Raw genomic sequence first — 16,987 nt, forward strand, 5'->3', positions numbered from 1 at the left:
AACATGATAAAGTAGAAAAGCAAATGTACAGACACTGTTAAACAAAACGCAATCAAATTATTTATTTAGGTGAGTTTGGGAAAAGGACTTACATACCTACTTTTTTTTCCATACTTTTTTTAGAATCGACGTATACTTTTGGGGTCTTCGAGAAGTGAGCATCACGAACAAGCCACTGGTGACCCTGGAACTGGAAGACATCACCATAAAGTCCGCAATAATTACCCAATGCAAGTCCAACTGCAACTTTCCCAATGCAAGGATCTCACAGGTGACGTAAACTGGTAGCAAAGATCTATGAAGTTTACAAATAACATAAATAAAGTCCAAGAAAAAAAACGTGTTTCGGAAAATCAACAAAAAATTATGCTCGAAAAGTAGTGTAGGAAATAAAGGTAGTGGACCCCGCAGTAATTCCTCAGCCAGAAAAAACTTTACAGTATGATAAAGTATCAATAAATAAAAAGTATTGTATAAATTTGCAAAGAATAATAATAATAGAATTAAAGTAAATACCTAAAGTCTTAAATCGTTAATATCATTTTACGGAAAAATGCTCCATTCAAACTTTTTTCACCGGACATATTCATGTAACGTATTGCAACAATATTGAAATATCAAAAAAAAATTACTCTATCCATTTTATTCATTGAATTAAGTTCACAGTTTTCTTTTCATTCAACTATAAAAACATCCAAAAAAATAACGAGCGTATTAAAAACTAAACATATCGGGAGCAGTGTGTAGGGAGCGGGGTGTACAAGTGGGGTGCGGGAGCGGTACCAGCCGGCGTAAATCACTAAATGACAGGGTTTTACACGAAAATAAAACGCTAATTAAATAACTTACCATATTCGGAACCTAATTAGGATTGTTCATTTTTTTTTAAATGTTCTATTTCGAAAACCATTTCGAGATATGAGGTTTTCAAACAGTTTCCGACATTTGCTGCGATATAATAATTGAGGATTGAAGATATTTCAACAAATATCCTTATGACCTTAGTTTGACCTTTCTCGTTGGCTGAATGTAAAGTCATCGCATAATAAAAGTTATCGGACCATAGTAAATCAATCCGTCACTCACGTAATTGTCAAAGTTATCATTGTCATAATGAAATTTTTCAGTTAAACCGCTGCGCTGGTTTGTTATGATTTGATTTATAATTGATACCTAAACAGTAGTTTTCGTTGCTTAATATATCAAAGACCTTGTTCCTACGTGTGGGAATGATTCACAAAAATAATTGTTCGAATCCGCGAAGACCTACGACGTGAAACATGGTGCCGTGAATTGAACTTGGAATACCTACCTACTTACACACAGTATTGCTGTGAGGATCACGTCGATGTAAGTATAAAATTAATATTATTTTACTACAATTATTTAAAAGCTCACTTTGTAGGTAGGGTCGCGGGGACCTATGTGTTTTCTGTGGTAATGTAGCCAGAGTATATAAAGGCAAACCGTTAAACAGAGATGGTGCCTACTAGAAAGAAACACTACACAAGAATACATAGTCATACTCAAAATTCAGCCTGAAACTGCTTTAAAAAGATATAATTTCTAATTTCCAGGTACATGTTGCAGTTCAAGCTGCTGATATCATGGTGGACAAGACTTAAGTTAATAGTTGTGAATAATAAAACATGTTTTTGTTTACCTACTTTTTTATTAATTTAGGAAATATATGAATATAAATAAATAAAATAAAAATAAAAAGCCTTTTATTTCCTGCTATTTGATAGGTACATGATTTGTTTGGTAAGTTAGATTTGGTTAGTACTTATTTGTTTTTTAGTTAAATTGATTTTTGTTAGTATTTTTACTCTTAGTCTAATAAGCAGGAACCCCTCCGGCGAAGGCCTCTTCCAAAGCTAGCCATTTTTCTCGGTCCTGAGCAGTTTTTTGCCAGTTCTGCCCGGCAATTTTTTTAATGTCGTCATCCCAGCGTGCAGTTGGTTTTCCTTTTCGGCGTTTGCCATCAGGCCCTTTCCATGACGTGACTGTTTTTGTCCATCTGCGGTCCTTCAGACGCGCGACATGTCCAGCCCATCTCCATTTTAATTTCCTTGCTTGAGCAAGAGCATCAATTGTTTTTAATTTTGCTCTTATTGTGCTGTGTCTTATCTTATATATCTTTTTCACATTCAGCATGCTGCGTTCCATTCCTCGCTGGCATGTGATTATTTTATTTTTTACCTTTTCGGTAAAATTCCATGTTTGGCATGCATATATATGTATATATGTTTCCCAAAAAAAAGTAACTATACATATATGTATGTTCATCATGTTCTGCACGAGCAGCTGACAATGATGGCTTCTTGTTGACGAACCAGAAGAGAAGTGTATGGTTTGTTATTTACTCTGTTCCCAGGCATTATTTACTGTCGTAAAGTATTATGACGATTAATATGACGTTCGTTTCGATACAAAATGCTCAACTTTGTTCAGGGCCCAAGTGCCTTAACAAAATCAATCTCCTTCGTACATTACGTATCCCACAGCCGTATCTAAATAGGAATCACATGATGACCTGAAATTATAGGATATAATTAGCAAAATTGGCATGTACCTAATATAGTACAATATCCAAACAATGGTGACAAGCCGGTAGAACCCACTGGGTGCTACCTTAGCAATGGACGCTTATAACGATTTTATGAATCCAATCATCTTACGAATCGAATCAGTTAAAAATATATGATGTAACTTACATTTGTATATTTGCTCCCCTGATTTCAGCCAAGTTATGGTTGGAGTTGGATGCTATATGGATACATACTCCAATAAAACTAAGTTATATTATATAACTTAGGCAGATTTCTGGAATCAGCTTTCACAAATTTATAGCGTAGGTATTTTGAAATTATTGATTTAGGGATTCAAAATAAACGAGTTTTCCAGACGATATTATTTATAGAAACGCGTGACACTGACATTGTAGACAGGTGACATTACAATCAATTGACAATTACAACTATTTTTTTAATGTTTGTTATTGCTTGTGCTTTATCAAATCAGCCACTACATGTAATTTACGAGAAGTCGTATCTCATATTTTCAATAAATTATAAATATTCAACCGAGCCGTGAATTAATAAATCATTCAAATTGGTATCTTAAATTAACCTATATTTTCAGAAAATAAAATAAAAATGGGGGTCTAAAAAAAATGAACAATCCTAATTATAATATTGAGAGTGGCAACACTGTAGCCGGTCGTATTGTCCTTTCCGAATCAGGCAGTTGCTTTTGACACTAACAGTTGGCCAAAGCAAATATTTCAATTGGCGTAAAGGACAAAATGCTACTTTTCAGAAGACGCGAGAAAACTGCGATTTATTTGTTTAATGTTGATATATTTTTGTTGTTTATTGAGCTATATTTTTGATGTGTGTGAGAAAAGTACTCAAAATGTTCGTCTTTTTAACCTAAATTAGCGATCATATCTATAAATTTAATATGAAAGAAATTAATGTCCTTTAAAATTGGTCTAAAACACTATGAATGTCCTTTACGACCATGACATTTTTGATAATTTAGTGAATCTTGTTTAGTAGGGGGTCGTAAGTGACGTACTCAGACTTTTTTATTCTAAATTCGGGGTGTATTCGTTACCAACCACGGTATACATGTTAACTGTTTTCAGCATAGTTTACTGTTACGAAGCTTAAAAATTTATCAAACGGTAGTTAATTATGCTAGGTATATCCCGATTACAGTTGTACTTAATATTTTTCTGGCAATTCTTCTTCTTCTACCTAAGCCTTTTCCCATTATCTGGGGTCGGATCTCCTTGTCCTCTTTCTCCACACAGGACGATTTTGTGCAGTTCCGGCGTCAATATTTGTGTTTTTCAGGTCATTTTGGACCGTTGTCAGCCAATTAGCAGGGCGTCATCCACGGCCCCGTTTCGTCATTGGTAGATCCAATGCCACTCGCACCATGTGATCAGAAGGCCGTCTGAGTACGTGACCGTACCAGCGTAGTCGCTTTTCCTTTAGCTTTTCTTCAATAGGAGCGATTTTAAAACTGCCTCTCACGTATTCGTTACGGATCCTATCCCTCCGGGTGACTCCAGCTGACCAGCGAAGTATGCGCATCTCTGTTGTATGCAGTTTTTGAACATGTTGATTTGTTGATGCCCAGCATTCAGTTTCATAAAGTATGGCGGGTCGTACTGCGGTTTTATATGATTTATTTTTAAAGGCATTCTGTTATCACACATAACACCGGTCAACTGCCTCCACTTCATCCAGCCTACTGTGGTTCTATGGGTTACGTCTCTATCAATTTTACCATCGTTGCTGATTATCGACCCCAAGTATTTAAATTCTTTCACTGTAGACAGTGGGACATCATTTATGTAGAGCTTGATTGAGTTGGGATCTGTTGTACCGTTAAACAAACATGACATGTGTTCTGTTTTCTTACGGCTTACTCTCAAACCATTTTCCTCTAATGATTTAGTCCAAAGGTCTAGTTGATTTTGGAGGTCTTCGACACTATCTGATATTAGGGCGACGTCATCAGCATACAAGATGTTCCATGGCACTGGTTTTTGGTTAGCTCTTGTTAGGTAATCTATGGTGACGTTGCTTATTTCAAACTTTTCACATGTTCCAGCTGGACAAACTATCTGGGTGGTGACATTGGTATACATATCTTGAATTAATGCTATATACTGTTCAGGTACTTCATGGAATCTCAATGCTTCCCAGATAAGTTCGCGTGGGACATGATCGAAGGCCTTTTCTAGATCTATAAAGACCATATGCAAATTAGTGTTGTTGGCCTTAGCTTTTTCCACCAATATTCGAATGGCCTGAATCGCGTCGGAAGTGCTCCTTCCAGCAACGAAGCCACATTGATTTTGAGTCAGCTGTACGATATCTTTTAGTCTGTTATTTAATATACGTTCCCACGTTTTGAACGTATGTGACATTAGTTTAATAGCTCTAAAATTGTTGCAATCCCTAATGTCTCCTTTCCCTTTATAAAATGGGACTAAGAAACTGTTTCGCCAAGCCTCTGGTATGGGAAGATTTTCTACCATCAATTTATTAAAGAGTATGCACAACCAGGACAGTCCAGTGCTTCCAAGCCTTTTCCAAATCTCCGCTGGGATTTCGTCGGGGCCGACGGCCTTATTGTTTTTCATATGTTTTACGGCTAATTTGACCTCTTCCAATGTGACAGGAGGAAGTGGTCCGATAACAGTTCGTAGAGTATTTATGGTCACGGTTCTTAGGAGGTGAGACATTAAGTAAATGTTTATAGTATTCGGCCCATCTAGTTTTGATATCTTTATCGGAAGTAAGTAAATTATTATTACTACTTTTAATGTATTTTACGTTATTGAAGTCTTTAGTTTTATTATGCCTAATTTTTGCAATTCTATGTATATCTAATTCGGTTTTAGCTGACTCTAGTTCATCGTACATATCTCTATCGGATTCCGCTTTAGCTATTGCAACTTGCACTTTTGCCCTCTTCTTCGACTCTTTGTATTGGTTACGGTCACAGTCATTTCGGGAGATCTGCCAGGCTTTAAAGCGTTCTTTCTTCTCTGCTATGGCGGCCTTAACACTGTCGTCTCGCCACCACCGAGTGTCTCTAAAGGGTCCCTTCCTGGATTTAGTTCTCCCTAAATGTGTCTCAGCGGCTGTAATGCAGAAAGATTGAAGATCCTTCCACATTTCGTTTGGTGAGGATACTGTTGAGTCAGTTGTATTAATTTTATCACCTATTTCCCAAAGAAGTCGCTCTCCCTCCGGTTTATTTAGAGACCTCCATTTGAGTTTTAGTGTCAATCTTCTACTATCTTTAAGAGGAGTTGGTAGTCTGTATACCGTAACCAGGAGTCGGTGTTGTGTGGTTAGTGGTTCTCCCGGGATTACCTTTGAATCTTTATAATACTTTAAGTGTGACCGCCTTGTAATTGCGTAATCAATTTGTGTTGAATGTCCTCCACTGTGATATGTTATTAGGTGGGTATCTTTCTTTTTAAAGAATGTATTGATTACAGCTAAATCATATCCAGCTGCAAGATCCAAAATCCTTTCACCGTCAGTGTTTCTGGTGCCAAACCCGAAACCACCGTGACATCTTTCGTAGCCATCCTGATTTTTCTCTACATGGCCATTTAAGTCAGCTCCTATATGTATACTTGTATAGATTCCTCTTGCGGTATATCAAGTAGAAGAGTCGACAGATCATCCCAGAATGTTTCCTTCTCAGCATCCGCGCAGTTTGAGGTGCGTAGGCACATATTATGTTGAAACATGGCTGCTTGTCTAATAGTGTAGTAAATGAAGCAAGTTGTTGTATGGAGACCCATGCATTAATTTCTCAGTCGATGAAATTTAGCTTGGTTATTGTATAGTATGAGCCGAGACTAACATTATAAATATCCAAAAAAAAAACACTCCTAAGTTAGGTAAAAACACAAATCTGATTATATATTGAACCGAGTAATTCCTCAGTCCAAAATTATTTTACAAAATAAGTTATTTGTATCAGTATGTGATACTAGAAAAAAATCTAAAAGTTTTGTGAAACATGAGAATATTTTTTTATGATACTTCCTTTTTTGACGCTCATTTTCATCGGAAAATTGCTCTGTCATTTTTTTCTTCTTATATGATCTTAGAATATAACTTGGCGCAGTGGGTAAAAAAATCCAAAAAAAATGCGTATCGAAATGTATGTTATATAGAACTATTAAAAACTGAGAGTGGAAAATTTTTAGATTTTCATTTTGTAGGTAGAAAACGGCAATAAAATGGCATTCCAGTGAAAAAATTAGACTGAGCAATTTTTCGGTCCAAGACACGCCAAAAAATTTTATTTTATTAATACTGGTATTTCTGCTGGGATATTTTTTTGATATTTCATATATTGTTGCAATACGTTACATAAATATGTCTGTTGAAGAAAGTTTGAACGGAGCATTTTTCCGTAAAAAGATATTAACGATTTAAGACTTTAGGTATTTATTTTAATTCTATTATTATTATTCTTTGGAAATTTATACAATACTTTTTATTTATTGATACTTTATCGTACTGTAAAGTTTTTTCTGGCTGAGGAATTACTGCGGGGTCCACTACCTTTATTTACTACACTATAAAGCAATTTTAACTGACATCAGCCGATCGCTGACTCTTTGGACGTTGACTAGTCTAGAACACAATGCTTCAGAAAGTACGATGCCTACGCCATTTTTACATACGATTCCATGGTAAAGTAGCTTGAATCCATTTCCAATAAGTTTTGATTTAGAGCCCCGCCACTTGGTCTCCTGCACACAGCATGCGTCTATACATCGTCGTTTTAAAACGTCACTTAGTTCGGCGCTTCTGCCGTTCATTGATCCAATATTCCATGTAGATAATCTCAGACTTCGTATTTCGCATGTGTAACATTGACCGTCGCTTACGGGGGACGCCCTAGCATTTAATATCTTTCTCTTTGTGGCACTTTTCATATTTAGGACAAGGATGATGAAATGGCGTGGGTTTTACGGCCGGCTGCCGCCTGACGCCAATAGCTGAGGCTTAGGATGCCACCGTTGACTTGCGTTCCTCCGCTGCCATCCTCTGCACGACAGCCTGCCTGCTGCCGCTGTCCCCCGCCGGCCCGGTGTCAGAATATGTCCGAGCGGCCCGACGGGGTTGCCTGTTGGTCCGAGGGAGGAATTTGATTTCCCTCCTACCCCCCAGTGTCGGAGCACTGGTGAGCATTCCCCTATCCGCCACCTGGGGACGCGTTCTCTAGAGGTGAGGCTCCTCCGGGAATTTTTCTGGCAATATAGTAATAATAAAGAAAATACTCAGCGGACGGTCTAATATCGAAGAGGATCGACCAATATCTTGAGAGACTCTCGCTAGGTGGTTGGATCAAGGGCCAGATGCAGAAGGCGGTGTTAGTTCGCCGGTTCCTCTCTTTGCAGCCCTGACCACCGGCAGCTTGGGCCTTGCCCCGCTGCCGGCGGCACCCTAGGTTAGGTTTTTTTATAATGTTTATATGTATTTTTTATTGTTTTATAAGTCAAACATCATCAAACATCAAACATCAACATTTATTCAGCAAATAGGCCACAAGGGCACTTTTACACGTCAACATTCAATTTACATACAAGCAAAAATAATAACATCAACAATTTTATAAAATAAAACTAACAATTCAATCGAACGTATTACAATTACTAAGAGATATATATGGTCTCTTAATGTCAAATTACATACAAAATACAGATACAAAACACAAAAAAAATCTATAATATTTAGAGGTGTAAATGTCTCTAGGTGTCAGAACTATAAGATTATATAGTTTATCAAGTTATCCTTAGAGATGTATAGGGTCTCCAAGAGTCAATATCCTGTATAATTAATACATTCATTAAGAGAAAAGAAACATACGAGAGCAGAATGAGGCGTCTCACTGTAATTAATTAATAAAAATAAAGTTACTAAGTATAATAGCTTGTGTTAGCTTAAACAGACCAGTCTTTATATTTTACTTTTATATGCATATTACAAAACCCTAACCTAAGACCTAAGATAAATAAAGAAAACAATATTATACACACACATAGATTTAAACTAACAAGACTCGGAAGAGACTTAATGTAGGTAGAGTCAGACCAAGAAAAGTCTGCAGCGGATTTGATAGCCCACGCAGTGCACGTGTGATCTTAAACGTCAAACTTATAAGAAAAAATGACATATTAATAACACTTACACTGCGTGGGCTATGAAATCCGCTGCAGACTTTTCTTGGTGCGACTCTATAAAATAAAATTCAATTTTATTGTGTCTAGCTTTTTGATGTTTAATCGTCATATATTATCATACAACTTGAATCGTAATTCAGTTGCCAAAGATTTAGAAAAAAACTACTGTAAAATCGATTCATACATTCCCAGCTCTCAAAGACCGAACTGAACTAAAGGAACTAAAAGACCGAACTAGTTCTTTTGACTGACTGACCGAGAGCGGAGCGCTCGTTGTAGTGACCGAGCAGGCACAAGCCTAAAGCCAATGACTTGGAAATTGGCAGTGGGCAACTGTCAGTGTCAAAAGCAACTGCCTGATTTGGTGGGAGTGTGGGAGAGAGAGGGACGTATATGCTAGAAGAGGACAATACGACCAACTACAGTGTTGCCACTCTCAATATTATTATTAGGTTCCGAATATCGGTACAGTTTTGTTAATGTAGTGTAAAGAATCACACACCAGTGACAACGACAACTCCCTTCTTAAGTGCGGGCTGCGGGTCACGCGGTCGGGTCGTACTAGTAGCACAAGGACGCTAATCTGCACTTAACTGCTAAAGCAAGACGGTACATTTTTGCGTAACCGCGGGATGGATTTATCTTCGCTTCCAAAATTTCGGTGTTCTGGATGATATTTCTTTTGGATATTTTGGATTTAAGTGTATACGTGACTACTTAGTATACATTTAAAAAGAAATCAGGATGAGAAATTAACCACTCTACGTTTTTAAAAGATCTATAATACATACATTTGGGTACGCATTTTTTTTGGATTTTTTCTAGTATCACATACTGATACAAATAACTTACAGTAGAGTCCGGTTAGTACGACTCCGCATATAACAACCAACCGCTTATAGCGACGAAAGTATAGGCACTTGTTTGGTTTTAGTACAAGCTACTATGAAAGCACAACCGTTTATTACGACTCCGCTTATAACGACCGATCGCTTTTAACGACGGAAATTTACTCAAAATCCGTCCGTCAAGTCCGGTTACAACGACGAGCGACGTAGTTTTTACAAATAAATTATTGGTAAGAAGCTTACTCCGTCCCGCGCACCCAACTCCGCTCCCCCTTTTGCCTATACGGAGCAAGATGAAATAGTCATGTGACTTTTCGTAATTTTGCAAACTAAATAAAACCCAATTCCCATTATTCAATTGAGCTTAAACTTAACATACATAATTATGTAAGTTGGGTGACAATGCAATACATATTTTGGTAGGTAAGTACCTTCGAGCTGATCTGATGATGGACACAGGAGGTGGCCATAGGAACTGTGTGATAAAACCACGTCATCTTGATTAGATCCCCAAGAATTACGATTATATATTTTACGGGATTCGAGTAATTTGCGGATGACGAGTGAGTACGCGTAGGTACCTTGAAAAGTGGCTTCTTCTAAACACACAAGTCTCTCCATTTAAGACAAGGTGTCGTAATACTAACGTAAATAAATATTTTAAAAGAAATGTTTTCTTTCTTTGATTATCGCATAAGTATACAAAATTATGTAATTATTTTGATTTAAAAAATATATTAAAATTGAGTTCGTTTTGTACGACGTCCGGTTAGTACGACGTAATATCAGCGGTCCCTTGGGCGTCGTTATAACCGGACTCTACTGTATTTGGTAAAATAATTTTGGACTGAGGAATTACTGGGTTCAATATATAAACAGATTTGTATTTTTACGTAAAAATACCTAACTTAGGAGTGTTATTTTTTTTGGATATTTATATGTTAGTTTCGGCTCATACTATACAATAACCAAGCAAAATTTCATCGACTGAGAAATTAATGCATGGGTCTCCATACAACAACTTGCTTCATTTACTACACTAAAGATGGCGCCATACCTTTAGCCTATACTCGTGTAAAACTCGTGTAAACACCGTTTAATATTCAGTGAAAGAACATGGGTCAAAGTCTGTAATTCTGGCACAAAAGCGGAACAATTGGGAAGTAAAGTGGACACAACCAAAAAAACAAGGGTTTAGTTTACTCACAGATTTGTAATTTTCACAGATTCATAAAATTTACACAGCATTACTAGCGCAGCGGACTAATACACTGTGAAATTTATAATAGACAGTACTTTTATACATATTTTACATGCATTTTTATTAGCGTTTTTTATCAACGATTGTCACCTTGGATGTGCCCCCTGGTGTACTAAATCACGTCATCACCATCATTTTATTTATGGAACATAAAATAACAGAATAATTTTAAACATACCTGCAGATTTATACAATTACATCATTTAGAATTACCTACATAAATTGTATACAATTATATACCTACATACTATTTTTAAAATGTTTATTAAAGCAAAACAGTATTAACAAAATAAATAAACTAAGCATTAAAATAAAAACTAAAATTAAAACTACATACTTACTTATTAAATTTTGGTATTTCCTTTGAAGTAAATTTCAAATATACTTTATTCATGTAGGCCTAACTAGAAACAAGCACTTATGAATGGTTAGTTGGAATTACATATATATTATCTTAAGCTAATTATCAGACCAATTTATTGATGTTAATATTATTCCATAGTAATATTGGATTATTATACAGTTCAAATTTAATACTAAGAATTTCTCAAAAAGATCGTCAAACATAAAAAATAAAGTAAGTAATTATATTATCAACTGTTTTATTCAATAACAGTTAAGCGCTTTAAGTTTCCAATATTTGACGGCGAACAAGAATAAATCTCTCTAAGGACAAATTAAATTGGTACCTACTTTCTTATGAAAATATTTCATTTTGAGTTTTTTTACAAGAAGTCACACTACTATTTAAACTATAAACGAAATAAATGTCATATATGTGCAAAGGACAAAATGACCATAATAATTCCTCCAGTGCTCAGGGCTGGAATAAATCTTTTTACATAGGTACTAAACAGTAAGGTACGCTCTATATTCCCCTACAGTACCTTCAGCAATTTACGTTCTCCGACTTAAATAGTCCGTTTAAATTGATTTATTCATATATATTCTGTGATTAAACTCTTGCTGTAGTAACCTTCAAGTATGTATTTTTGTAAACATCTTTAATAGTTTCCCTTCTACGTCTGTATTCAGCCCACACTCCCTATGTCGTCTCAAACATAGGAACCCTATGTTGCCCATGCTAACAGACAAACAATAAGACCTAGGTTGTACATAACCATATCAACGTGCAACACTTCCAGCACTAGTATAGGAAACAAAGTTGAAAGAGCACCCGTTCGTGGTTAATATCCCATTTGTCCGCACAAAACGATTGGCTCCTCTTTTTTGGTAAGGACGGCTAAGGAATGGAATGCGCTCCCGTCATCTGTATTCCCTGAGAAATAAGACCTCGGTCTCTTTAAAGCTAGAGTAAATAGGCTATTACTGAACCGGTGAGCTCCATCTTAGGCTCTGTCTTCACTTTCCATCAGGTGTGACTAGAGCCAATCGCCGATCAGTTTATAATTAAAAAACAAAAAAAAATATCAACGTGCAACACTTCCAGCACTAGTATAGGAAACAAAGTCGAAAGACCCGAAGGCACACTAAAGCCACAAGCTATCAATATCTTTTCAACAAAATACCTCCAAGTGCCACTTTGAGCCAACGTAATTTTAACTATAGAACGAAGCAGTGATAAATATAAAACAAAAGTTATTACCAGCAATAATATGTTTACACCATAATTGAAACTGACTACAATTCTTATATCAAAGTAATACCCTATAGCATATACAAATAGTACTTCAACAAAAGGTAATATCCAACACAAAATGTTCGCTTTCAAATATTTCCTGCTAACCTCATTGTTGTTAACTTGGACGATGTCTAAGTAAAACATGGATATTGTAACAAATAACCAGTGGGTCATTATAATTCTAAGCACTAATAATAGGAGCACAATCACAATAGGGGAGAACTTATAATGAGCACACAAGTTGAAGCCCATCATATTGATAGTACTGGCGAAGACGAGACTTAAGAACACATAGTGGTCGAATTTCCTCCATTTTGGTAGTACGATCCAAGAAATTGCTCCAAATATTAGACTAATCATAGATAATAATAAACTGGTAGCATACAGGGTGAGAGTGCAAGTGTATGCTACTTGGTGGGCCGGTGTTTTGTTTGCTAGCGTAATCGTATCACCTGTCAAAAGCGTCCCGAATTTCGACTCCCCTGAACCTTGCATGTTTTGCGTCAAGAACTTCAAGAGCACTGGGCTTTCTATGTATTTCGTCTTTTTTTCGATAACTGGAAACATTCACTTGTAACAGTTATTTTTAGTTTGAATTACATATTCTCTGTAGGTATATTAATAAGTATCACTCCACATAATGTTTTTTGAAAAACTATATTATACCGTATTATTTTATTATTAAACTATTTTAATGATTGCAGTGTCGCCGTAAAATCCCAAATGACTTCACTTTGCGAAACAACATACCATAGAAATTAATAATTAAAGTAAAAATAACCCATGACCATATTCCATTAAGATAAAACAAATGGTTGTTTCGAATCGTTTTCCTTAGTGTGCGGGCTAATTCATGATTTACCTTTTTTGAATATCCCTGTGTAAACAAAATCGTGTTTGCGAAAACGGATGAATCGATTTGTCGATTTTAATAAGATTAACATTATTATAAGAGTTATGAGTGTTTAAAATAAAATTATGTATGTATACGGTATATGTACATCCATGCAATACATAAATAGGTATACAGGTATGCCTATGTTTTGTATGGAATTTGTTGTTCACTCCTTATCGCTGTTATAATAGTCCAAAAAGTCGAGAAAAGTCAAAAGTTATGGTTAATATACATCAAATTGTGTTAAAATATTTTCCATAATGTATCCAGAGAGGAAAATGGGGACACCGTTTGTATAGAGAAGCCTTTCTCCTCTATCCTCTTAACCGACGCTTCCTCTGTCTATCTAAGACACATATGTATACACATTAAAATATATTAAAAACCGGGCAAGTGCGAGTCGGACTCGCGCACGAAGGGTTCCGTACCATAATACAAAAAACGGTCACCCGTCCAAGTACTGACCCCGCCCGACGTTGCTTAACTTCGGTCAAAAATCACGTTTGTTGTATGGGAGCCCCACTTAAATCTTTATTTTATTCTGTTTTTAGTATTTGTTGTTATAGCGGCAACAGAAATACATCATCTGTGAAAATTTCAACTGTCTAGCTATCACGGTTCGTGAGATACAGCCTGGTGACAGACGGACGGACGGACGGACAGACGGACGGACGGACGGACAGCGGAGTCTTAGTAATAGGGTCCCGTTTTACCCTTTGGGTACGGAACCCTAAAAACGGGTCATTCAAGCCCCGCACCGCCCGTCAACGCAAGCTCTTGATGACACTTCTCGGTACGGAATGAATCATGTCGAGCGTTTTTCGACTTAAAATACGTGAGTGACCCGTTTTTAATATACCATCGTCCACACAGTTAACAGCACCTACATCGGTGGACCTTATGCCTTTTGTAATAAGGTCTTTAATTTCTGTTTTAAACTTGTTATTTTATTTCAGACATTCCGAGGTAACTTGACCAACGGATCCCAGTTGACAATCAAATTGTTCGACACCACCACCTTTGGACGGACCCTGCTCGTTGGTTCGAACGTGAAGAGGCCTGAGAAATACCTTCTCACCTGGCTGCCTAAGAGTGAGAGGGATGAAAAACTGCTTCTGAAGCCTGTAGTGAACACTCTCTTCATGCAAGGTGATTGTGGTGGGACATTCTCTGAGAATGTCTGCGGTTGCGCCTAATAGGCCTGATGACAAATTTTGAAATCCCTTTTATTATTGTCGGTACACTTGTATTGGTTCCGAAAAACACAATATTTCAGCTATACGCATAAGATTTAACATAAATAATATAAGTAATAAGTTATAAAGCAAGTAAGTTTAAAGATATAAAGTAAGTTTAAAACTCGCGCGAAAACGCCTCGCACGCCATTTGTGACGTCACCAATTAGTTGGTGGTAGGGTGGTAGACATTGTTTACATACTTACAGTTACGAATTTTCCTTGAATCCGAATGATATTATTAATTCAGCACCATATATTACGATTAGGGTTGGTAAACACATTACAAAAATTTATCACAATAAGTCATTTTACACAAAAACTCTCACACGGTTGCAATTTAAGATGAATTATTTAGATATAGATGGTCAAGCAAATCTTGTCAGTAGAAAAAGGCGCGAAATTCAAATTTTCTATGAGACGATATCCCTTCGCGCCTACATTTTTCAAAACTGCCGCCTTTTTCTACTGACAAGATCTGCTTGACCATCTATACATGTACAATTTGAGTCAAAATCACCGAGCGCCGGTTATATTTTTTAATTTTTCATTTTTTCTAGTTACGACAGCCAACATGGCAATGATAGTTACATTCAGCCAAATAATAAAAAAAGTTTGTTGGTGAAATATCGTATTATTTTGCATTTTATTTAGATAATAACAAATAGACTAGATATGTATCTACTTTATATCGTGTAATAATATTTTTTTGACGTAATAAATGTTTAGTGGCGAAATAATATTTTTTTTGCACCTTCGAAATCTTTGGTGAGGATGTATGGATTAATGGATTTCGGTCAATGAGGATGTCTATGTTGCTCTAAGAAATATGTTATGGATTGATGACATCACTGCTTAGAACGCTTCTGATTGGCGTTTCAGTAATAATGGCAGATTGGAGAATTTTGCACTTTTATTTTATTGAATATATTAATAATCCTTCAGTTTATACTGTGATTGGGCCATTTTTTAGAATCATATTAACATATATGTTTCTATGAAACCATTATTTCCATGATTCTTTGTTACTTGCAACAGGCCTATTGCCACGACTCTTTTATCGCGGCAGGTGCCTTAGTCACTTTTTCTTAGTATATGACATTTATTTCATTTTTTAATTAATTTATATAGTAGTGTTTCTACTTGAAATAAAAACAAATTAAAATATATTCTGTAAATAATTTAATTTGTTCTAATAGCTACTTCTAATAGCATTTAGGGTTCACTTTACATTAGAATCATTAGGTATTCATTACTTACCGTTAGTATTGACAACCAAATTAGCTTGAACCCTAAACGGCTCAAAAATTAAAGTCTGTGACCGTACCTCTGGTGAAAACTTCCACTTTCGAGTACAGATGTAGTGCATAATTATTTTCCATCGTATCTTCTCGGAAACGTTCGTATTTGTCATGCTACTTCAGTCAACCTCAGCACTTTTTGTAACGAGACTGACTGAAATACCAAGACACGTTCGTACGTTTCCGTGAAAATACGATGGAAAATAATTACGCACTACATCTGTACATAAGTATAAAAACTTTCTCTGTCTGTCTACAGTAAATCGCAAGACATTTGTTAAAAGAACTTTGACGTATCCCGTTTTCGATAAACCTAAAACCTACAAAAACGAAGAAGACAAGAATGCAAAAATAAACTGGGAAAATATTAAGAAATTGTTTTTCAAGAAGGCTTGCGAAGATGAGTTAATGCTTCTACCTATTTACTCTCAAGAAACAGACAACGCCGTGAAAGAGACGGAAGATGATTGGTGGACGAGATATTATACTTCGTTAAATGTAAGTACGTTCAATCAATATATCTTTAACGGTATCCATGTTATCGGCAAATTTCTGATTTTAAATTGGGGTATTGTATTTGCAAATTTTGAAATTGGAAATCTTAGTTCTGGACACAATCAAATAGGTACATTTTTAAGTACTCAAAATTCGAAATTATATTGATTAGAAATTTTAAGAAATAGATGTCATGTACTAAAGGAAAAGAGAGCCAGCCCTTCAGTGGCTGAGACCGGAATCGAACGCCCGTCTTCAGCTTACGCACTGACCAGGTTCGACGTGTTGCCTCCCTGTCACACTTACGTACGAATTTACAAGTGTGATAGAGAGGCAACACGTCGAACGTGGTTCGCGGTAGGCCCTCTGACCACTAGGCCACGGGACCACGAAAATGTCCCAAATTCTGATATCTGAGCGTTTTCCAAAAAAAGTGTACATTTAATTCATGTCTTCAAAATATTGACTTCTTGGGCTCATTTTACTCAGAATCATTTGTACATTCACGTCTCATACATGAAAAAATGGGCCCCAAAATTTTGTATGAAAAAATGTTTTTCGAGTGCGTCA

The 16,987-nt window shown here is 36.2% G+C and overlaps 1 protein-coding gene and 1 long non-coding RNA gene across 2 annotated transcripts in view; one reads left to right on the top strand and one right to left on the bottom strand.

The window, feature by feature from the left end:
* The window catches only part of LOC134804157 (uncharacterized), a 460,972-nt gene that overhangs the window by 170,330 nt on the left and 273,655 nt on the right, over nucleotides 1-16,987 (bottom strand). The window lies entirely within an intron of this gene.
* Nucleotides 1-16,987, top strand: part of LOC134805144 (otoferlin-like) — a 64,453-nt gene that overhangs the window by 28,442 nt on the left and 19,024 nt on the right. The window contains exons 15-17 of the mRNA XM_063778445.1: nucleotides 124-271; nucleotides 14,343-14,535; nucleotides 16,182-16,420. Of these exons, the coding sequence (XP_063634515.1) occupies nucleotides 124-271; nucleotides 14,343-14,535; nucleotides 16,182-16,420 (580 nt within the window). The remainder of the gene's footprint in view (nucleotides 1-123; nucleotides 272-14,342; nucleotides 14,536-16,181; nucleotides 16,421-16,987) is intronic.

Source organism: Cydia splendana, chromosome Z (genome assembly GCF_910591565.1).
Source record: "Cydia splendana chromosome Z, ilCydSple1.2, whole genome shotgun sequence".
Lineage (NCBI taxonomy): Eukaryota > Metazoa > Arthropoda > Insecta > Lepidoptera > Tortricidae > Cydia > Cydia splendana.